Source organism: Morone saxatilis, unplaced genomic scaffold, assembly GCF_004916995.1.
Source record: "Morone saxatilis isolate NCDOM2014 unplaced genomic scaffold, NCSU_SB_2.0 Contig23, whole genome shotgun sequence".
Lineage (NCBI taxonomy): Eukaryota > Metazoa > Chordata > Actinopteri > Moronidae > Morone > Morone saxatilis.
In genome coordinates this window covers 6225391-6248976 of record NW_023339796.1, presented here as the reverse complement: position 1 = coordinate 6248976, position 23586 = coordinate 6225391, and the positions used below count along the sequence as shown (strand labels likewise).

The window sequence follows — 23586 nt, the reverse complement described above, 5'->3', positions numbered from 1 at the left end:
AGGACACTTCAACATGCAGCAGGAAGGGCCAGGGATTGAACCGCCAAACTTCTGATTAGTGCTCTACCTAACAGATACTAACAGGGTTTGAGCGTAGCTACTGCTAAACCACACCTATCATGTCAGAATCAGAAATACTTTATTAATCCCACGGGGAAATTATTTTCAGAAATACTATATAATAATCATGTCATGTTTAGGAATTACTATAAGATACTATTTATAAGGATTACCATCATCTCCTCCCCTGCCTACCTTCTGCAGAGCCTCCTCCTCCAGCTTCCTTTTCTTCTCCAGCTGTTTGTTACCAGCATTAGACTGCTCCTCCTGGGAGCGGTTGGTAGATGAGTGGGCCTTCTGGTACTCCTCTTTCCTCTGGGCTTTCAGCGCTCGCGCCTTACGCAATGTTGTATCTGCCTCTTGCTGCCGAAACCACAGAGATCAACCACACCAACAACCATGTGATTAAAATATATAGTATAGGTGCGCAACAGTTAACACAAATATATTTAGAAACGCCTTTGGGGTTGATTAGCCTTGCATGTGAAGTGACAGAATAAAATGTGTAAACAGCCAAGTCACTGAGAAATAGTGAAATGATTAATGCTACAAGCATTGCCTAGAGAGCAGAAAAAAATTTACTCATATATCAATGATGACGCAAATTTTAAATCTATTTTGTGCTTTTGCAGAATTGTATGCCACGACTTTAACTATACTGACATTTATATATCTGACATCTCCTGGCTGGTTGACAACATTGTAACATTTACTGTGAAATGCTGTTTTGTCTATAATGATCAAGCTAATAGTGTGTATCTAAACAGGGATTCATTACATACCATTTTCTTTTGCTCCCTCTGCCACTGCTCCTTGATGTCTTTCCTCAACTTGTCCAGTTCATTCTTCCGGGCCAGAAGAGGCTGAGAAAAATCAACAATTACAATGAGATTCACAATTTCTGAATACGTTTATTTTCAAACGCTTTGCACTGAAGATAGGACATAAGGATGGTAACTAGGGGATTACAGGAAGGCTTTCTAATTTAAATTGCCAGAAGTCAGTGTGACATTTTTACCAGAAATGACAAGTCCCAAAAGGGCCTGAGAATAGTCTGATAACAAGAAAGACACTTGAATGTTCCAAATCATCCTGGTAAAAAATGTCCTCGTGCTTTAATAGTGCTAAACTTTGCACAGTCATCATGCCTGTCTTAATTCACAATAAGCCTTTTTAAATCTTTTATATTGTGCACTCTTTTTGTGCCTCATTGTCAAGGCAAAAAAGGATGGCTCTGCTCCATGAGACATTGCTATTGAAATGCTGAAAATAATCAAACTATAGAAGTTTTGAGGTACAAGTTTAATGAGGCAACAAAGAGCTTCTTCACAGACTTCTTCATAGACTTCTTCATGCCACATACCTGTATGAATTTATTCGACTGAAGAGCCATTGCCGTTTGAATAAGCAGCTGTTTGTATTCAATGTCGTTCTTGAATGTGGAAACGTAGATATCACTGAATGGCATGTAGTCCTTGGAGAAATTAAAGAAATTAACATTTGAATAATAATTTCATACAGATATGTATTTGAATAAAGAAATGAGCTAAAAATGCTATCATAATTACAATATTCATATTAAAAGGTTCCTTTGTTACCTGTTGACTCGCCAGTGCCTTTGCAGACTCAGCCATTTTTGAATAATTTTTAGCATACTCAATATCTGAAAGAAAAATTGTTGTACAAAAGGATAAGGAACTGTTTGTCTGTAATTATTGTACACTAACAATGAACTAGAGGTAAATGGTTTCTTCTCAGACTGCAAAAAAATACAGATTCTCAATAAATACATATCAGCAGGACCTATAAAGATCCTAATTCAGCTGTAGGCCTTTACAGGTATGTTAAGCTAAATAGTTAGCTTTTTCCTATAGTCAGCAGAAGCATACAATAAGCATACATATACTCTATCATAGTGTATATGCATATATAGTAGAAGCATAGCATACATAATTTGAAATTCCAGATGTCTTACAATGGTTGATTAACTTTCTGTAATTATTCTGATATTCCTGAGCATATCTGATATATGATAAAAAAATATCTCTGCGCTTTGATGAAGTTGGTCTTTGTATATGAAGGAATGAAGCCCTTATTCTTGACTGAGCTCAGATGCCTTCCTGAAGGCCATATTGCCACGACTAAATGGCTGTAAAGTGCCCACAAGCTGTTCTGCCTCTCCTGAATGAACAATCACAAGGCTTATAATGACTCAGGGCTCTATTTAAAAAAAACATTGCTTCAGATTTTGAGATAACTCTGTTTTGTTTCAACTGCACTGCAACAGAAGATGGAACCCAGTGCAATGTCAATAGTATCAGTGTCTCACCCATAGCCAGTCGTTTCTCCATCCAGGCCAAAAGGTCTTTGATATACTTGGACCAGGCCTTGGCGTAGAGTAAAGCGGACTCCACCCCACTGTCATTCTTCAGCAGGGTCAAGTCGACTTCTTCTTCCCGTGACAACGGCACCTCTGGGCCTGGAGAGTCAGCAGAGGAGACACACATATCAAAACAAAGTGAATCAAAACACATGGTATCAACAATAGTGTGGGATTGATGCGTCTCAGATCCACTATCCCAACAGACACGTGTGGGAGGTAAATGAAAAAACACATTAAGGTTAAAGTTGACAGCGTAGGAGGATATGAAAGTGCCGGGCATCTGTTAAAATAGTCCAACAGTATTATTTTCTTTTTACTGGTTACACTATGATGCACCTCTCCCAGCTGCCCGCCATCTGATTTAACAAAACCCCATGTGTTTCCCATCCCACACGGAACTACTCCTAAACAGGCAAGGAATGTCAGATATGTGGACGGAGAGGGGAAAACGAGCAGCTAGTATGAAAAAAGCAGCAGAAATAACAGTGGTGGAAGCAGAGGTTTAAGGCGGGTCTACCTCAGGCATTCAAGAGTCCAAAGCCTAAATCACTCAACTAACTCACAAGCTGACACTCTGGGGTGCCCTGGGCTACAAAGCAACCATTAAATGCTTTCCAAAGCAGTTAGCAGTTAGCAGCTATTAAATTTCAGTATTAATTTATTTTTCACCCACATTGCTCAGAGGTGAATGACGGAATGTGAATAACACTTACCCGCAAGGTCATTTTTCTCTGAAACATATCCCTCAGGATCCACAGAGAGATTGTCAAAAGACTGTGAAGAAGACATGTGAGATTATAAAGAAGGAATAGCAGTCATACAATCAAAGTTAGACATCAGAAGCAGCTGGGTTTTCAACACCCCAATTAAGTACAGAAAGCAAGTCTTTGAGGCTTTTTTAAATGGAGGCGTGGTAAAATTGCTACCCTTTTAAAAACTGTCATGTTTGAAAACAAAGCTTTGAAAAAAGAAAAAAGAAACTGAAAAAAGAAAGAGTGTGTCTTACCCTGCTTCTCCTGGTCTGGGGGATCCCCAACCCTGAGCCACTGTCCACATCTCCCATAAGGAAGTCAGAAACTCTGGGTAGATTTATGTCAAAAGCAGTTTGTTATGGTCAAATTTCATTCAAATTGATCTAATCTATTAAGTGATAAAGAGCTTTGAGAAATGCAACTCTGAAGTATATTATTCATTAAACACTGACAAAAAACAAAAAGTAGATTCAAAACACAGATAAACATAGGACAGAAACATTTATTAAAACATTAAAGGTTGTCAGTCACTCTTTTCTTGGCTGTTACACAAAAAAGTAATACAAATCTAGTGGTGTTGAAAAGTTATACAAACATTGTACTCACACATTGCCGAATGTGAATGCCAAAGTGTCAATGGATGTGTGTATCTCGCCAAATATAGCTTTTGTGTTTTCTGGGTTCACTTCCTTGAAGTTAACGCCTGTGAAGAGTGATAAAATACAAGAACTTAAGCCAAAATAAAATTGTATTACAAACCAGCTTGTGTATACTCAATCCTTCAACAAATGCATTTGTATCACAAAAGGCGTGTGTGTGGCTGGGAGAGGAGGTGCTAACCACTGATATGATAAACATATGGATGATAGATCACATAAATGAAGTGGAACAAAAACATTTTAAAACCCACAGCTATGTATTAACAGCATATTATACGCATGCAATTTGCCTCAGGGCATTGTTTTTTTGTCTTCTTTCTGCAATCATAAGTAATAGAGACCATAGATAGATTGGCTTTTGTAGGGAGTGGTTTATCCACTCTACAAGGTTTTTTCAAGTAAGCGTTGACATTCTCCTTGATGACAGACAAAAAGTCAACCAAGAGTGGTTACACAGGATCAAAAAAACTGAAGAGTATGCAAACAGTTTAAAAACCACAACCGTTAGAGCAGAAGCAGTCTGAAGCAATGACATGTACAGTCCATGTCTTCCGACCAATCACAAATGTTTTCTTCAAAGAGCTTCAAGGATCTTCAAGGAGTATTCAGAAACAATCCCAAATGTTCCCTCTTTTCTTCCAATGTGTTATAATCCCATAGGCCATCTTCCATGTTGATCATGTGCAGAAAAGGCAATCAATCATACACACTACTGACTTTGAGATCTATTGACAGCAAGACGTCCACTGATCTTAGAACCGTACGGCCATTCAAGCTTGACAAACCTTCGAGAACGTGTGCAAAGATGTTTCCTTGTCAGGAAACGGTTTACTCAGCAAGACGATATTTGCAGAAAGCAATCACAAGAACCAAAGACACAGGCAGTGAAATCCGACTAAGCTGAGTACTTCCTGTCTGCCCGCAACAGGAAACACTCACACAGCTTGAGTTCTGTGACATGTAACACTATAGACAACCGTGACAACACTTACCTTTTCTCTATGCCACCTGGCATCGCTGTCTAGTAACTGCGACCAAAAAAACCTAAACAATCAGTTGCTGGGTAAAAAAAATCTCTGAACAGTTCCAGTTTCCAGACTGCTTTCTAGCTTTTGTGCTTCCATTTTCTCTTCGTGAAGGCAAACTCGATCCATGTCAGTGGCGGTTGGATAATTGTTAATTCCCAACCTACGATGAAGCACAGACGGGTCATGGCATTATGGGCTGGGGAGATAACCCCACGCTCCAGGGAGACTCTTTAGGACACCAAAAGAGAGGAGACGCAGTGGTGCAAGCCTCCCTGCCGTGCACCTCCCTGGCCCTGAATGCTAGAGTACAACTCTGCGCTGACTTCTTCCTCAGGACATCCTGTGGGTCTCATAACAATGATTCCAGAGCTCTGCCCCCCTTGTCACGATTGAAATATGGAAACTGCATCATTCAAGTACAGGGGCCATTGTTTTCTCACGGTTGAGCCGTAACTGAGACAATTAGCCCCTGAAAAATGTCTTGAGTGAGTTAAAGCATGTCTGATACTTTTGGCATAACTTGATTTCTCTGATGTGACAGGTCATTCCAAAAGTTAACTTAAGTACAACAGCTTTATTAGTAGAGCAAACTAAAAAACAGTTGCATTTAAACGGAGAAAAGAGTGTCCATTATCACCAAACAACATTAAAGAAATCTACAATAGGTTAATCTGCATATGGACAGAAAAATGTCTTTAACATACACACAAGATGGACTGCAGTAAACAAATACACTCTGGCAGCTGCCAGCATCTTCCCTAGACAAAGGGAGACAGAGCAGGGAAAGAATTTCAATAAGTTGTGGAAGTTGACACTTTTATTGCTGTGCCCTGCAGTTTTTCAGTAGGAGGGGAAAATGTGACCAGAAAAAGAAAACCCTGTCTGGGTCTGTTGTGACCAAGCGAGAGTCTGTGAAAAGATCATATCTTCGATGACACACAAACAGAAAAGAAGTATGGACAATACAACAATAGTTGACTCGCATGAAACCCTTTGCATTATACAGCTGAGTGGAGCTGAACATATATATTAACATTTTTAGGTTTGTTGGAATCTGCCTACAGTGTCAGATGAAAACAATAGTAGGAGAACAGTTTGGGTAGATAGCCTCTACGTGTAAGTGGCGTTTAAAACTGGTTAGACAACCGTGTGTTTGGAAAGGGAGGGAGGAAGGGGTTTTTTTCCACTAAATTCTGGCGGCTGTCCAAATGCCTCAGGTGTCATGACCAAGCATCAAAGAACACCATGAGTGAAGACATGACACACTCTGAAGACACAGAGGCGCACCAGGCCTGTTATCATCCAAACCTTTGAGTCCTCATCTCTGACGCCTCACTGATTCATTCCTCTTTCAGCCTCTCCTTTGCAGTCCTCCTCTGGCTCGCTGACTATGTTAGTATTGTGTTACCTACTGGCCATTAGGGACAGTCCAACCAGGGTGTGTGATTATGTAAGGCACCCCCTTGTGGACAGGCAAATTTCCAAGACTCTACTTTTCAACCAGATATTCATATTATTGTATTTACTGCAGGACTAAATGACAGGGCTTTCCTTATAAAATATGAACAATGGCACTGCCATACTGTAAACTAGCAACATCATTCTGTCGCTGTTTACGCATAATTTTGTGCAATTCTTGCATACACTATAATAGATATCTTGGTAATACTTATTTTCTTCTTTTTCAATTTTTATTACCAAAATACTTCATAATTTAGGAGTTTTGTGAAACCCATTTAGTTTATCATATGTGTTTCACTGGGTTCCACAGAAACTGTGGTCTTCAATCATGCTATATAAATGTGTATAAATGAATAAATGACAAACAGTTATTAGTCAGTCAGTTGTTAGTCATCCATCACTGAAGTTACAGTCTGTCCTGTCATTAAAGTCTCAACTATGCCAATAATTCCTTTGGCTGATCTAATACCAGATATCTGTTGTTTCCTTTTGCATTCTAAACCTCCACAAAGCAACACTGAACTACAGATGCAGACAAGCATTCTTAAGGAGGAGGTCACAACACAGATAATGAGATAAGGCAGGTGAGCTGTCAGACACAACCACACAATTCCCGACATGGAGAAAAGAATGAAGAAACGTGGATGTGCCTGACTGACAAGCAGTCTGCCAAGTGGCCTCTGTAGTTGCTGAAATATGGAATGCAAATTACAGCCACGTAGTCTATGCTGTACTGATTCTTGTGTGCAAGTCAAGTGAAGAAATATCCTTGCAGCGGATCACATTTCCAGCAGATTGAACTCATGAGTTGAGATTCCTTTTGTTTGTATTCATTAGGGAGACAGAAAATGGACCTGCTGCTAAAGGAATAATAACTTCTCATACTGTGACCTTTTAAAAACAAATCTCCAAGCCAACTCTAACCAAGCAGAGAGATATAAAATATTCCTGCAGGGTATTTCCCACACTAGTGAAAGAAAGACTGACGTAGACCTGACCTTAGCCTGAACCAAAATGCAACAACGAGATGTCATTCCAAGATATTTGAGCATCATCTAGGCACCTGTCTGTCTCGACTTGTATGTCTGTGTGCGGCCATGCATGCTAGTGAGCAATTACTCACCTTTGACCTTGGCAATGACTGTTCCAGCCGCTCCCAGGATGTCCACTGAATTGAGGGTCTGGTGTTTGCCAATAACAGCCTTGAGGACGCGGAGTAACTCTGCCAAACGTTCCTGCACCACCACCTGAAGATCTTCCAGATTGTCTGAAAAAAGGAACACAAGTCACAAGTACGTCAGCCAGGTGAAGTCATGCAAGTATTGAGAACCAGACAAGACTAACAAAAGCGTCATTAAATGCAAACCCCCACCACCATGCAGTTTGCAATCACACATTTTCATCTATTAAGTCACCACATTTTGAATTACAGGTGAACCAGTGACAAATGAATTCTTGGCATTCCTTTTGCCTTTGCCATACACATAACTTTGCAAATACAAAATTTTAAACTATGACACTTTGCTGTCATCTTTTGTCTAATCCACAAACTTCCCCTCAGGGCAAATAATACAGTACATGTTCTGTCATGTTTTTATGTATGCACAAACAACAGTTGAAAAGTGGAAGATGGTTGTGGCTGAGTGACGGTGACTAGCTCAGTTGTTGCAGCATAAAAGTTGTGTGATGAAACGTCTTTTCTGCTTCCTCTGGGCAGAGTGTGACACCATGCACACCGGAAGAGGCTTGTATGTAAACAGGTTACACTGTCTCAGTCACAGTTATAACATTCCCAGACAGGTGAATATGTTAAATACAGAAATGGTGACGTGCTTTTTGTACTTTTGTGGTCACAAGTGAGGCAGTCCCCTACACATAGTTTAGAGAAACGTCCCAGTCAACATAAAACCCACAGAGCCCCTGTGTCCGCTGACATCTTTGAGTCCTGGTAGAGTTAAGAGAGACAGCTAAATGTCTTTTCTTTTCTTTTCTTGACTTACTGCTTAAGCGCGGAATAAAAACAACTATGGTGCAGAGTCTAAGTATGATACAATTTGTAAAATGAATGGACAATAAAAGGGCACTCATACTAACTAAGGATGAAGAAATTAAATATCAGATGTGACTGAAGTGGCACACATGGTAGCCATTATGCAAGCAAACCCTTTCTGCAGCAATCAGCAGACAGTGTGAACGGCAAAAAAAGGGGAGGAAGATCTTGCATTTTTCAGTCCTACCAGTGAGGTTTCAGAAGATGACACTTTCTGACCACGAATGAACATTCTTCACAACTGCATAGGTCCTCTATATTAATTGTTCTACAGCTTTCCTATAACGCTTGTCAAAGCTGTGTGTTCTACTGACAATTAAGCTCTTAAAAAAAATAATAAACTCGACACACAATGAATCTTGTTCAAAGAACGGGAGAGGAAGACCTGTCTCCCGCTCTGATGCCAGCTAATCAGCGGCGGCTCTGTAAGTTGGCACCCGACAATAGGTGAGTTCATGTCTAACTCACTGTTTTGGAAGAAGCAGGAACACCGGCTGGAAACAGAAAAGTCATCTGCTTTTCATCAAGGCCACCCCAACAGACAGTAGGGTGAGATGAGAGACTATGTTTTATTGGAACGTAAAAAGGAATTACAGAGGGTGAGAAAATGAGAGCCTGTGTGTGTTACCAACTTGACTCTTATTCAAACACACACACACACTAATTCAATTGGCTGGTGTAAAACATGGTAGAAGAGACATAATCCGCAAATGAGACATAAGCCCTGGCCATCTGTGACACTCTTTCACAAGAACGGGAGAGGTAGACATTAATATAGACACTAGACAATAAAGGATTTTTACAATGAATCACTCGGGGACATAATAAAAGAGGAAGACTTTAAGACACTCTCCAAATGCGCAAAAATGAAAAAGGACACAAGTGCAACATCAGGGTCCATCTTGCGTCAGAAGCTTCCAATCCCTGCGTCTCTAGCTTCCACCCCCCCAGGATTAAAGGAAAAGGTGTCCTGTAGGGGAGGGGTACTAAACTGCTCACCTGCCCCAAGGCGAGAGGTGCCTGACCCTGCAACACACACTTTAAAAAAGGTCCCCCTCCCTGCTGACACTGACAATAGGCCTTCATTAAGCACCCCCCCCTTTCAGCTGCGGTCATGGGGGTATTTCTGGTTCTCTCAGTGGTGTTTCAAGATTTTCCTATCAAAGACATGTGTGGTTTGGCCACTAGCATACGGGAGCCGGTCGTAATGAGGTGCACACCTGAGAATTTTCACTTAGCATGACAGTGGAGCATGACTGAAGGTGCTCTATGGAATCACAGCAGTAATGTTGGTTAGGATCACCCAATTCCCTTTCCTCTGAAAAGAAAACAATTTAATTAGACTCATCTGTTCTTCAGGGAAGTGAAATGGCTACAAATTGTGAGGAAATAACAATGGCTGTCATGTTGTGGGAACAAAGACAGAGGGACGTCCTGAGCCAATCTGCTGGTTTGAAACTGAAGCCAGTCAGGGCATTTTTGAATGGACTGGTATTGGCTGTATCCTTTACCGTCACCCACTGCCAGCTGTCAGAGATGATCCACTGCGCAGAGTTTAAACACTGTAATGGAGTGGCACAAACAAATAAATACCAGCCAACAATTAATGTTACACTGACAGTGAGCTTCAGCAAACAAGACCATGTCCATACTAATGAGAGCAGAGCTGCTTTGGGGGTTGAAAAACACTACCTATCATACATTGACTATAGCGACATTTTACACTAGGCTAATGTAGGCCTACTTTGCCTTGTCTCATTTGTTGCTGTTTTATATGAAGGACAATATGAGTGAATCATGACAAAAATCAGTTGGTAGTGAATTTGAATCAAGGACTCAGATTGAGGTCTAAGGCAAAAAAAAAAATGTATGCCAAAAAGCAAGTATCCCAACGGTTTTTATTCAAAGATAACAAACCCGTATTTTATGGGGGTTAAAATGTAGATGAACTTTTTGTCAGTGTGCACATGGCTTAACCTTCACATTGTGCATGTGTATGTCAGCACAGTCTGTGTGCAATTACGCTCCTTAGATCATTGTTAATTCTTCACCCTAAAAACCAGATTAAAAAATTCAAACAAAAGAATTCTACTTAACAATCAGAAGTGGGAATAAAGTTATCAAAACAAGGTCAAATTTTGTGTGACAGCTCATACTGATCACCACCATTGTTGCCCTTTGAATTGTGTGAGAGGATCTGTGCTCACTGCAGCGTGCGACAGCTAAGAGAAAGCTGGTAAAAATCATTGGTGAGTGGTTTTGTCACAACAATGGCATCAAAAAGCGCAGTGGAAATTTGCAGCCGATTGTTGGGGGCCATGCCATTGTTTTGGTAGAGATAACAGCGCCGAGGCACAGCGCTTGGCCATATTGTTTAAAGGAGGACCCCCTGCAAACGCCAACGCAGCTCAAGGCCACAGTGTCTTTCTTTACAGTGGTGCGATGAGCTGGTGTCCCAGCCACGCTTCACGCTCGGTCTGCTTCGTTTATTTTCTACAAGCTCAAGACCTCCCTCCCTTTTTAGGGAAATAAATTCACAAGGAAAAATAGTTAAAGTAGTAGGAAACCCAGAGACTGCTACCTAACAATATACAAACAAAATCACTAACATGATCTATATACCTCTATAATAGAGAATAATACGACCAAGACATTAAGGTTGGAATACCCCTGCCTCTGGGATGCTTCCCTTCACAACAAGATGTAACAATCATTTATCCTACTGCTGCTCAGTATATAAACAGATTATATAAAAAGCGTATCTGCATGTGTCCCCAAAAATTTAAATTTTAAGCCTAACCATAAAATTAAAAGGTAACTAGTAACTTATGTAGAATGTACTTATGTAGAATTTAAGTTGAATGTAACATGTTGGCAGGCAGGTTGTGGGTTGCAACAAATTTCACTAGTGACCCCTTTATACAGGAAAAGAAAGGACATAAGCTACAACAGAAACTTCTCAAACCACTCATCCAGAATAATCTTCTCCTCGGCTATTAATCTTTATCCTGAATCCCTCATTCCTCTGCCAAAATATTGTTAAATACTCAACACATATTGTGTTTGGAGTATCACTTTTACGTAGGTTTAAGTGGTGACTCAACTTTAGCACAATACAGCAGCTCAAACATTTGCCTTTTAAATGAATGCCTCCCCTTACATTGTTGTGTGTGTGGGTCCCATTGTGCCTAACAGAGCTCTTTGTGTGTGTGGTGCAGAGAATGACCGATCTAATCCAGATCTTCAGGTGGCCTGACAGAGGTTACAGCCTCCACTTCCCCCACTGATAACAACAGCAATCAGCCGGCCTGTCCGGACACGCGATCTGCTCGACATGAAACAAGCCTCGGCAGCACTGGTGACACAGTGCTGCTTGGGAAACAGCCGCAGGGCTTTACTGAAAGGCCAGGGAGGCCGTGTTTCTCCATCAGCATCCCTCCTCCTCCTGTTTTCTGAAAGGAGGGAGGGAGGGTGACGGATTTACACCCGCAGCAGCAGATGATTTTCAGGTTCTCTTTTAGATGTCTATCCTTATCCCTCATTCCACGATGGTGACAAATTGTTCTCCGTGATGAGTCAATCACCCCAAATGCTCCCCTCCGAATGGGAACAGAAACTTTTTGTCCTTCGCACAGAGAAACTTGGACTAATAAGTTACACTCAGAATGTGCACAAATCTCTCGAATCACAAACCCAGAAAACATGAAATGCTTCCAGTATCACACTCCGCTCGCATCGCTGAGCTGCCTGCAATCTGATCTGCGACAGGTGGGATTGTTTGGTCAGGATCTCATCTCCAAACACTAATTTACCCCCCTGTCCAAACAAACGCAGCATTGCTGGGTGCCTCTCTGTCTTTCCAATGCCTTGTTTGGAGACAGAGTGGGCCCCAGACATCACACAGACAGTAAACAGCAGGCACTCCATAAACAGCTACCTGCTCTATTAGTGAAATACACTCTGTGAGGTCTAGGCTTCACAGTCAGGCTAATTCTTTGACACTTCAGTACATGTTTGGGGGATTATACAGCAGGTGCACAACGAGGCCGCATTCTTAAACCAACACACAACGTATCAGGTACACATGCGGGTGAGTCAAACCAGAGAAGGAAAACAGGGAAAAAAAAATCAATCCCTCTTAAAGATTCCAGTGCATACAATTCCATCTGACACCATTAAGAAACTCTAATCTACTTTGTTTTTCTCGTTTTAGTTTTACAAAGTAGGATAACTGCAATTGAGGCTGCAACAAATGATTACCTTCATTTCGATTCATTTCACAATTGATCACATTGTCTATGAAATGTGATGGTGACATTCAAACTGTTTGCTTTGTTCAATGAACGGCCTAAAACCCCAATTTATAAAATGTACTCCTAAGATGAAGAAAAAATTTACATTCCACTAGTATCCAGATACCTAGGGATGACTTCACCTTGAACAAAATTGTACAAAATTCCAAGTAAATCTCTGCTTTGCTTTAAAGAATGATGCCATGACACGATGGAAATGTGTGTAGTGTATTGGGCAAGAGAAATAACTAATTCTTTCAGAGGTGTATAACAAGGGATCGAGGGAGCAAACATGACATTAGCTGTTGGTATTCTACAAAGAGAAAAAAACATAACAGCACCACGAGCCTCGGCCCCGATCCACAGCTGGAAGTTTCAGCAGGTCTGCCCAATGGCCGGCTGTGACGTCCCCCTGCAAGCAGGAGCTCCACTGGCCAATCCACCCCTCGCCATGACCAATCTCCTACACAAACATCCAGAGCCCATAACCATAAATCCCACCCCAGGAAACACACCCCAACCACAAGCTTGCACAAAACATCCTTTAGCATCACAGGGGAAAGTTACTGCCCAACAAATCTCTCCTTTCTTTCTCCTAAGAGCAGCAGGCCATTAAACCATTATGTGCTAGAATTCTGCTTTTCTCTCGATTGAAGGCACCACCCGCAAGTGGCCACTTCAGTTGGCACAGGGGCACTTGTGTGGGAGCTATTGCTAGATATGTTTTTAAGAGAGTGGCGAAGGCTTTTATGGCCAGTAAACTTTTGAAAACTGTCCTTCAAGCCAGCATTTACTCTAATAAGCTTAACGGCCATTTTCAATTAACCCTAAAAAACATTTCCAGTTTTCTTATAACTCCAATACAAACATGTTTGAGCAGGAAGAAAAACAAGTCCATGGGTAAACAACCAAACACTGTCTGAATATTTGATCAAATAGTGCTCTAAAAAAAAGAGCCTGCCTCCTGACAACAGCACAGTCACAGACTGGTACTGTGGAACACAGAACAATGCCGTTTGACCGCAGTACAGCCAGATCTCATCAGTGACGCCAACAGCTGAAAAAAGCCACAGTTTTTATAGTAAAATGAGGACTTGAATCAGCTAGACATTTAAAGACATTTAATGGCTCTTCTCACACAGCACTACACTGTGTGAAGAACTGTTTCTGTAGCACAGTGGGAGGTCCCATGGTCCAGAGTTTATCTGTGGCAAATACAGTAAGCTTTCAGCCTTATGCTCCTCAACTATGCCGTGAGATGTTTGTTCTACACTGAAGTGGAACTGTAAAACAGCTAGTGTGAAACACTTTTGTTCCACCTAAGGCTAGCAAGGCTAAAATAAAGAACGCAAATTCTCTTGAACAAAGGAACCTTCAAGGAAATAGAATTTCAGACAGCGTCCTGATAGCGATCTGTCGTAACAAAAAGACATTTAAAAGTTAAAACCTCATCCTGTTCTGCCCTGTTGGCCTGTACACTGTCCACAACTTCCACCACACATTTCTCAACACACATTCCTAAACTGTTTTGGCTTGATAATGAGGGCAAACCACATTTTGTTTTGTTGCAGCCCCTTTGTAAAATAAATAAAATTGTGAAATTTAGAGCCGTTAGGTTCCTGTGTGTTCACCAAAAAGCAAAACAAGGATGTAAAATGATGAAGAAACCTGTCCTTAGTATACGAGCTTGTGCAACAGTAGCACTTTGCAAAATGACTCTTCATAGATCAAAGTAAAAGATCAAATTCTTTCAAGTATCAGTTTTGCCACACACATGTTGTGACTCCCCCAAGGACCAGTCAGTCAATGTATATTAATATAATGGCATGTTTAATTGGTTACAAAGACTGCAACTGCTCCCCTGAGATATTTCCCCCGGATTCCATAAAAATAGGCATCCATTTTCCACTTTTCTCCAACCTGAAATGTTTAAATGAAGGGCAACCTTGAATATGCAGCCTCTTTTGAGTTGTATTCATGACCACAAATCTAAGATGAATTATTTTTAGGAGTGTTTTCATAGTCAATCTGCCTCACACCTACCATTAGTCTATTGAAGGCACTATAGCTACAAGTGAACATTTGTTCTAAAGGAATGCAGAGTATGCAGGAGAGTGGGGGGATGGGAGGGGGACAGCAGCCCGGCTGTGTGTGGAGGACTCCTTTTTCATTCTGATTAAAACCATTAACCAAGCTGTCTGCTGCAAAGCAATACACACCCAAATGAAAATTTCAGAATAAAGAAAACATCCTGACATTTTTATTGCATTTCTCTTTTATTATATTGGCCATGAGATGCTGTACAGCTACTAGTCTCGTACCATTACTATCAAATGCTTGTAATGTTGACATCAGGGGAATGTAAGCCCTGTGTGTGACACGAGTTAAGAGCAAAAGACATATTCCAACATAAGAAAAAGCTTGATTTCACTGTTAACGATTACATACTGAACCCACAAGAATTTCCAGAGTGGTTTGATGCATCATTATATGATTTTAGATTTTTTGACAGTAGATATTTGCGGGAACTGGAAGTTTTAAAGGTCCATTTTGTGAGTACAAGCTGTGAGCTCACAGCCAAGGTCCAGCTGTTTTTCTCTATGGTCTCCCCCTTCCTCTTGATTCAATCCAAATAGGCAATTTATGCTAAAGAAGAAAATATCTGCTACTTCAAGAAAATAATGATGATTTATGCTACACTACCTGCTGACAAATGTATTATTTACATTATTTAGGGTGACTTTAACTGAAATGTTATGGTTAAACAATCAAATTACATTTTGAGTTTGATGCAGAGTGGTGAAAGGTTAAGGTTGGGGACGGGGACAACCGTCACCTACACAGTCAAAACTCCCACAGCCACACATTCTTTTCTTGGGTTACATTCTTCGACATTATGACTAGTGTTGCAACACTTTTTGCTAGCAGTGTGACTGAAGTCCTAGTTATGAGAGAAAGTGTAAATCTACACCACAATCTAACCCTGGGGAATCTTTAAGTGAGAAGCTGTGGGTGTGAACGTGGTGGGTCTAGTTAACTCAAGCTTACGGTCACTGATGGAGTCCCCCTGTGGGCTGGTGGGTGCCCTGACTTAAAAAAGAAGCATTTTCCAAGCTAAACCATCTAGGGTTTCTCTGTATAAGGAGCTACGAGACACACACTGAGGGAAACCTGCCCCTTTGCAACGGGAATACAAACCTGCCAGGTCACAACAGGACGCATGACTTTCAGCAAAAAAGTACTGTCGGTTTCACACAGTACTCCAGTGACGGACCTTTCCAAATATGAAAAGAATAACATAAGAGCTGGCATGTGCCTCGCTAACCTCCTCCCCACTTCCCTCACGACCTTGTTCCTGCAGCTTTTCCTCAACTATATGGAGACTTGTTGTTGTCAGGTTGTTAATCTTTTCAAGCAAAAAGCTAACACATGCTGCTAATCACACAACTATAACAGTGTGAGCAGAGAAGTAATAAAGTGTAACCCTGCCTTAACTTAATTGCCAAACATTTTTGACAATATCTAAGTAAACAGGATTTAATAAAGAGGAAGCATCGTGTGTGTTCAACTGGAGTTGAATTTTTATTTCACACATTGAAAATCCCTTTAAGGGAGTGAAGTGAATTGTATGCACCATTATTATGCACATACTGATACACAAGCTGATATGTTAAGATTATAAATGAACCATTACATAGATTGCCATGAGGCATTGTGGACTAACACGTGTTAGGGTTAGGGTTAGTTTACTTTAAACTGTGGATGACAGAAACATTATGGTTATTGAAATATTTATTTATAAGGCTAAAAGGCCATAACGTTTTTTTTTACTTTGGGCACGGAGGTCATAAAAAACTCCTTGCTACAAGAAAAACATTCAAAAAGGTGATAATCAGCTACTGCCAGGATTGCCCAGATGTACAGTATATGGGGCTACTGAAAACTGCTCAAAAGCTCAAAACAGTCAGTATCTTTATCAAATTCCATTTTTTGTTTTCCTGCTTTACAGCTTTAAAGGAAAGCGGTTGATGTTTGATTTTTGGTTTGCTCTTATTGGCAGTCTCAGATCACAGATTTAAAGTCAGGACGGCTGATGACAAAATACATCTGAATTAAACTGTGACCATTTTTTACCACTCTGTTACTAATTAGTAATGAAAATGACTCTGTTTACTTCTGACTGGACAGCAAACCACATTACAGGAGCAGCATCTTCCATTACTTTTTCTACCATCTGACCTCTTGCGTCAGTATGTCGAGGAAAAAATAATAACAAAAATAAAACAATAATCCAAATGACAAATGCCTGAATGTCATTATAGGGTCATATGGTATGATTTCATACCCACCTGCTGAATAAGAGCCGTTGTTAACTGGGAGGAAAATACCCCAAATGTTTTTGTGATGGCTCAGAACAACACTCAGCACAACGCAAGCCAAAGCTCACTCAAAGAGGCCTCACTCCTCCAGCCAAAGGAATGGCTAAACAACTCACTCCTACTGCCAGACCTGCAGTTGGACCCCAGCATGAGTGTGTGTGTGTAGGTGTGTGTCTTTTAGCAGAACGGTAGGAGTCGTAGTATTTATAACAGTGGCCGTCTCATGTAATTGATTCCACAGAGGAAAATTCAGTGAAACAGCGTAATACAGTTCATCAAATTTAGAGGCCTGCTCACAATGACAAGATATAATATATTGCTCTTATACAATCCTAAACATATAATAATTATTAGTTAATTAATTGCTAATAAAAAGTAAATTAAAAATCTTTAGGTTTCTTAACTGGATAAAACGAGCAATTTTGTGCTGTCACTTGGAACTTGAGATGCTTCATTTATTAAAGATTTTTTTTAACAATTTATGGAGTTAATGACAAATAAATGCAAAAAAAAACACAGATTAACTGACAAAGACGAATAATATATAACGTACAGTAAGTAACTATCAGCGTGTATGCTCCTGGGAAGATTTGTTTATGAGCATTTGTGTGGGTTGAGTGTTTGTGAGTGTGTCTACAAACAAGAGCAAACCCATCAAGACCAAGTGAGAAAAACAGAAAGAAAGTAAGTAACCTGCGTCTGCTCTGGTGTCTGTGTGTGTGTGTGGGTGGGTGTGTGTGTGTGGGTGGGTGTGTGACACTAACAACGCTGCGAGCGCTCCAGCATGTTAGCAGTGAGGCTGTTATTACACTATAATCTGACACTCCACAGGTGGTTCTGGCTGTCTGTAATGATGGCCAACTTTGGGCTTTAGTTATCTATCTGTAACATCAAAACAACACACACAGCCTTCAGGACATTTAATCCAAAACATTTCACAGTGCCACGAGTGCAACTGTATTGTCTGGGTGTTGGCACAGAAGATGTGATATATATACCTGCGAGTCAAAGAAACATATTCACTGCTACCACTGTTTAAAAAGCTGTAGGTGTAGGTGTGATAGCAACTGTGGACAGCTGGCTAAACAAAGACATCATTACATCTCGTCAATACATTCCCAGTGTATCTACAACCAAATGTGCTGGCAGAGAACTTTAGCTACCTACAGCATCAGGTTTTAATGTCAGCATCTCAGTCCAAAGAGCAAGGGTTCCTTTCTAAATAAATGGTCAGCAATTACACAACGATAGAGGAGGAGATAGAGATACGCTCTCCATAGACAGTAGCCTCTTTAGACCAGAATGCAATGCACCTAATAGACCTTTTCCACTTGAGTAAGTCCTTTACTTAAAATCAATGTATCATGCTATGCATGTTTCCTTTTCAACCACCCCCTGAATGCAGCACATTCCCCACCACCATCTGGAGTTTGTTGAATGTTGAATTATCTAGAATGCCAAAGAAATCTGAATTAGAAGCAGAATTAGAAGTAGGCAAGTGGAAAGTGACGCACAAAGAAAATGTAATTAAAACACTAAAATACGACACAGAGACTGCACTGAGCGCAACACTGGTTACAGGTAACAAGAATCCGGAGGTGGATTTTCTTTCTTCAACTACGTCCTTTTACGATGTTCTACTTCCTCCACCTCCACAGCTCCTGCACAAACACCTCCACATTCCAGCTCCCCCCTGAACTCACCTCTACACTGGAAAGCCTCCTTGAGGCTGAGCAACACGTCAGCGAACCACCGTACGTCATTCACCAGCTGCATCACATACTCCGGGTCCACTCCCGGTGCCCCCATCAGGTGAGACGTTAGCCCCATGCTGCTCAGAGGATTGGGGTTCTTGGAGCTTCGGCCCATATCCCAGGTCTTGGTGGATCCGGCCGACAGAGATCCCGTGTGGGGCTTGGGGAGGTGTCGTGGCAGACCCTGGGTGTGCTCAGTCCCACTGCCACCACTGCTGCTGCTGCTCTTCCGTAGCATCCCAGCAGCCACTCCAGCAGCCACTCCAGCTGCCACCCTTTACAGGGAGTACAGCAAGCCAGCTAGCCCCTGAACACACCAAGCTGCCCTGGTCCCTGGTTGGCTGAAAGACAGAGGATGATGAGGTGAAGGTGATGTGTGTGAGTGTGGTCTCCTCTCCAAACTCACTAATATACTGTGCAACTGAATTGTTAAAGACCTGTAACACCCTCATAGTAACCACCAAAGCCAGAGGAGGAAGTAAGCTTAAAAATAAACAGCACATCCGTTTGACCTGTAAGTTAACTACATTATCACTTCACCATTCTTACAGTTTTCTTGTGTGGTATTTTTTAAATAAAACCTATGTCGTAAGTAAAACTAATGTAAAACTAAGTTTAGAGTTTACAGCTAACACATATTTTAAGGTCCCTTTTTTCTCCCATAAAAGTCATTTAATGTCTTAAAATGTTCTCTTTTGTGTCACAATTAGATTGTACATTACCTACAGTGGTTGTAAAGCTCAGCAACGTTTTGCTGTTAACGTTAGCTAGCGTGTTAGTGAAATAACGTTATGTGTCAATACAGAAAAGCACACTTTTTCAACAAAAAAAAGGAAGAAAATAATGAAAATATGCACATTTAGAAGAAAATAACTTAGAACAGGCATGGGGGGTATTTGCAAAACTTCAACAACATCGAAAACAACGCGACACTCAACATTTCTTTTTCCGGACAGTTTACTATGAAGAGTGATGCTGCTGCTCCGGTAAAAAAAAAAAAAAAAACTGTGACTCGGGTCATAAACTGCTTTGCTGGCACAGCCAAAAAAATAATTTCAAAAATAAAAAACCGCAATTTAAACTCACCTGCTCGGCAGTTTACTGACATAATGGCCACGGTATCCAAACAAAACTTTGCTTAATGGAGCCTCTGAAAACGCATGAGTATTTCCGTTAGAAAAGCCAAACTCCAACAACGGCCTGAAAGTTGTCCTCTTCGAGTCACTGTAACTTACATCGAAAACGAGCCTACAATCAGCAGCCTAGAGTCAATCGAAATTTACGAGTCGGGTTGTCACGTGATGGCACACACGCGTTATGATTGGCCAGATCCCCTCCACGGGAATTGGAGCTGTGATGCCTTCAAGTGCTGGCGGACGTTTTGGTTAACTCGTTGAACTAGGATTAGTTTTACATGTGCTTGCCGAGATAGTGTAATACATTTTTATTGGATGTGTATTAAATTTGAGAGGACTCTTCGAAAAAAGGATATTTGTAAATGTAACGTTCTGCCTCGGCTAAGAAAACATTTAACAAGCCTGTTGTTATCCCATTATCATGACATGTCAATTGAAACTGGATTGTTCGATGACCTCTGAATGTGCTGAAACCCTTTAAAATATATATTCTAGTAAATATAATAATCGGACTTTGGCAAGAGTATTAGACATGATACAAAAGTCCTGGTTTAAGGGTAAATAAATTAGCATGTCACATTTGTAACATTTGTGTGACACAAGTGCCACACCTTACATTTGTGTTGTAATGTACAGCATTGCCAAAATTCCTAAATTATGACGTTTTTTCCTCTTGGATTATTATATTGTACTGCAGTGGCAAAATTATTTGACACAGATGAGAAGCACTGAAAGGTTATTATTATTCGTGTTAGTAGTAGTAGTATAATTTGGACACATTAATTATATCATTTATGTATGTTTACACTTTTCAGACCATGGATGTATTGAGCGCATTTATTCTGTTTCTGTTCTGCAGTAAAGAAATTGTGATATTTTTGGAGCAAAAGCAAGCATAAGTCTTGCCAACAATTTCAGACCATATATCATCAGACCCAAACACAATTAAATAATGTCACTACTAGTTAGAATATAAAAGATCAGATCGTCAGGACAGATTAAGCAGATGTTTAAAGGAGTATATGAAAATTACGTTTAGGTGTTAGGGACAAAAAATACTGCTAGAGTACATTTTTATTAGATTTGTTCCATATCCAGGCAGGAAAAATGAAGCCTCATTAATCTGGTTCATTTACAGTTTTGATCAATGGGTATTCTCCCAGACAAATCAAATAATAAATCAAACCGAACTACTGGCACCACTGCTGCCATCTAGTGTACGTATGTAACCCTAGAAACACACACACACACACACAGTGCATTACAGACCCTGACAGAGTACGGTTTATCTTATCAAAACAGATTTCAATTACAAGAAAACTAAAGCACTCTAATATTGGCATTGTCCTTTTAATGAGATGATTTATGTTCTTAACTGGATGATACCAACTGTCAACTGGAAGCAGTGTTTTAGTTTTTATGTTGAGGTGGTGTTTCTGTAAAAGTAGTGAAACAGATAAACCAAAAAAAAACCAAGAAATTCATTTACATGGTTAATCAGTGTTTGTCTTTATTTTAATATACAAAAAGATGGATGTATTCTCATCTAGTTTATATTTCTAAGCATTTCAACTCACAGATAAAATTACCATTCATACTGTTTTAGTGAAACCAACCAACACACACTTCACACATCCACACACACACACACACTCTCATCACATAAACAGGGAAGGTCACACTACAAGAAATGAACAATATGTTGACTAAATTTAAAAAAAAAAAAAAAGGATTTGCTTTCACAGGATTCACACATGAAAAGGAAGAAACCCTTTACATTTGTCAAGTAAATATATACACGATAATTGATTTTTTTTTTTGTTTTTTTCTTTTTGAAGATGAGACTGACTCCATGTTAGTGTTACTAACGAGGTACTGCATGAGGTAACTGGTTTTTCTGTTCAGAAGAGCTGGGTGTAAGACAGCATTGGGAGGTAACAATCAATCACGGCAGATTTTCCTTTGTGATCGTTGTTTTTCTGGCACAATACGTGAAAGCACCTGGGTCACGTTCAGCTCACACACACAAATTCAACCCACAGCATTTTTTTTGGAGGCTCTTAAGTGTGTCCTCATCAGAACATGATCCAGGTGTGATGGGATGTACTTTATTGATCCGCAGAAGACGACTGCTAAGTCACAGCAAAGTTTAATTACATAAACTGATATCCAAGTGACTATTGCTGTATAATAAATATTGCTGGACCCTTGGACCACGCACATGCCACTCTTTACATGAATCGTAATGGGGCTGCATTATTAAAAATCAATCAATCATGTGGTTATAGACACATAGATGATTTCCAAACACTAAAAACATTGTTCTGTATTGATGTTTTTTTTTCCCACACGTTCTTTACCAAAACTGCACAGGAGCAAGCGTTACAGACCACTGTTAAAATCACCATCGTTCCACAGCACTATTCAAAGCACAACAGATGAGCCTGTGTGTCCAACGTGGCTAAACTATCACTGAACAAGTCTGAACATCACATCAGCGGGTTAATATTGAGGTAATACTGTTCAAACTGGCATTTTCCAGCAGGTGGCAAATCACAGAAGCCGCCAGCACCAAACCATCAGGGATATTTTTTTTGTTGGTTTTGTGGACCGTTTTTGATGATACACACTAAACTTTCTAATGCAAGTGCTACCTACACAGCTTCTGATCCAGAGGAACTGATACCATTATTATAGAAATCAGTAACACAACCACCATTCTTGAAAGAAATTGAAGAAAAAAGAAAAAAAAATGTATATATATATATATATATATAGATCTGTATATATACACATATTTTTTTGTTTTTAAATCACAGGGCTAGTTGTTAAAATGACTTAAATATGTAGAGGTGGAACTGAGAAATCCCTATCTGTTTCTGTGAAATGAGTAATGCCCTGATTTTGTATTTTTAAAAATCAGATCAGTGTTCGGCAACTGTGTGTACAGGTCTATTTACAAGAATCTGCCGCTCTTCTTTTAGGTTTGTACAGCATTAACACCGTGACAACTGGTCAGGCTCTATTAAAAAAAAAAGGGGGGGGAATAAATCGAATCTCCACAGACAAAGAGGCCCAACCGGCAATAAAATATCTCCACTACTAAAACACAATAAAATACATAACACAACTTGATATAATACATGTAGAAAAAGCCTGAGGTACTTGTCAGAATATCTGAGGTCAGTCTGGAGGAGTAAGCAGCTGAGGGCTTACCCGGTCAAAAAACACAAAAACAGAATATTAGCCTCACATAATATCATTAGCGTTATATTAACAAAGAATACATGTACATCTACAAATCCTTGAGTATCCTGGAATAGTCACAGCAGCATAACGGACATTCAATGTATGGTATTCATGTTATGGTACAACTATGGCATTGCATTTGAGACAAAGGCAACCATTTGAGCTCTCCTTGCATGATGTACAGTGACTGAGGTATCTGGGGACTGGTGTCCAACTGAGTCTATTGAACAAACACCCATGAAAATTAAAAACAGACATGTTGCTTACTCAAGTATGGCCCTCGCAAGGATAAACCTCAACTATCTGTCCATGGTTCTTACTTTAAAAACATGCTCTCTGTCCATCTTAAATCATTTAGTCTTCAAATTGTCTCTCTCTCTCTC

The 23586-nt window shown here is 40.2% G+C and overlaps 1 protein-coding gene across 3 annotated transcripts in view; it reads right to left on the bottom strand.

The window, feature by feature from the left end:
- LOC118334949 (rho GTPase-activating protein 29-like) overlaps positions 1-20078 on the bottom strand; it is a 31752-nt gene extending 11674 nt beyond the window's left edge. The window contains exons 1-11 of one of the 3 annotated variants that reach the window (XM_035671054.1): positions 19905-20078; positions 18768-19159; positions 7467-7610; positions 3802-3898; positions 3450-3522; positions 3157-3217; positions 2390-2539; positions 1659-1723; positions 1424-1534; positions 843-923; positions 256-423 (exon numbers count right to left, since the gene is read on the bottom strand). In XM_035671054.1, the coding sequence (XP_035526947.1) occupies positions 256-423; positions 843-923; positions 1424-1534; positions 1659-1723; positions 2390-2539; positions 3157-3217; positions 3450-3522; positions 3802-3898; positions 7467-7610; positions 18768-19056 (1239 nt within the window). In that variant the 5' untranslated portion in view covers positions 19057-19159; positions 19905-20078. Of the gene's footprint in view, positions 1-255; positions 424-842; positions 924-1423; positions 1535-1658; positions 1724-2389; positions 2540-3156; positions 3218-3449; positions 3523-3801; positions 3899-4356; positions 4731-4846; positions 5204-7466; positions 7611-18767; positions 19160-19904 lie in introns of those variants that run through there. The other 2 variants (XM_035671055.1, XM_035671056.1) reach the window with 2 other exon arrangements.
- Between the last annotated feature and the right edge of the window lie 3508 nt (positions 20079-23586).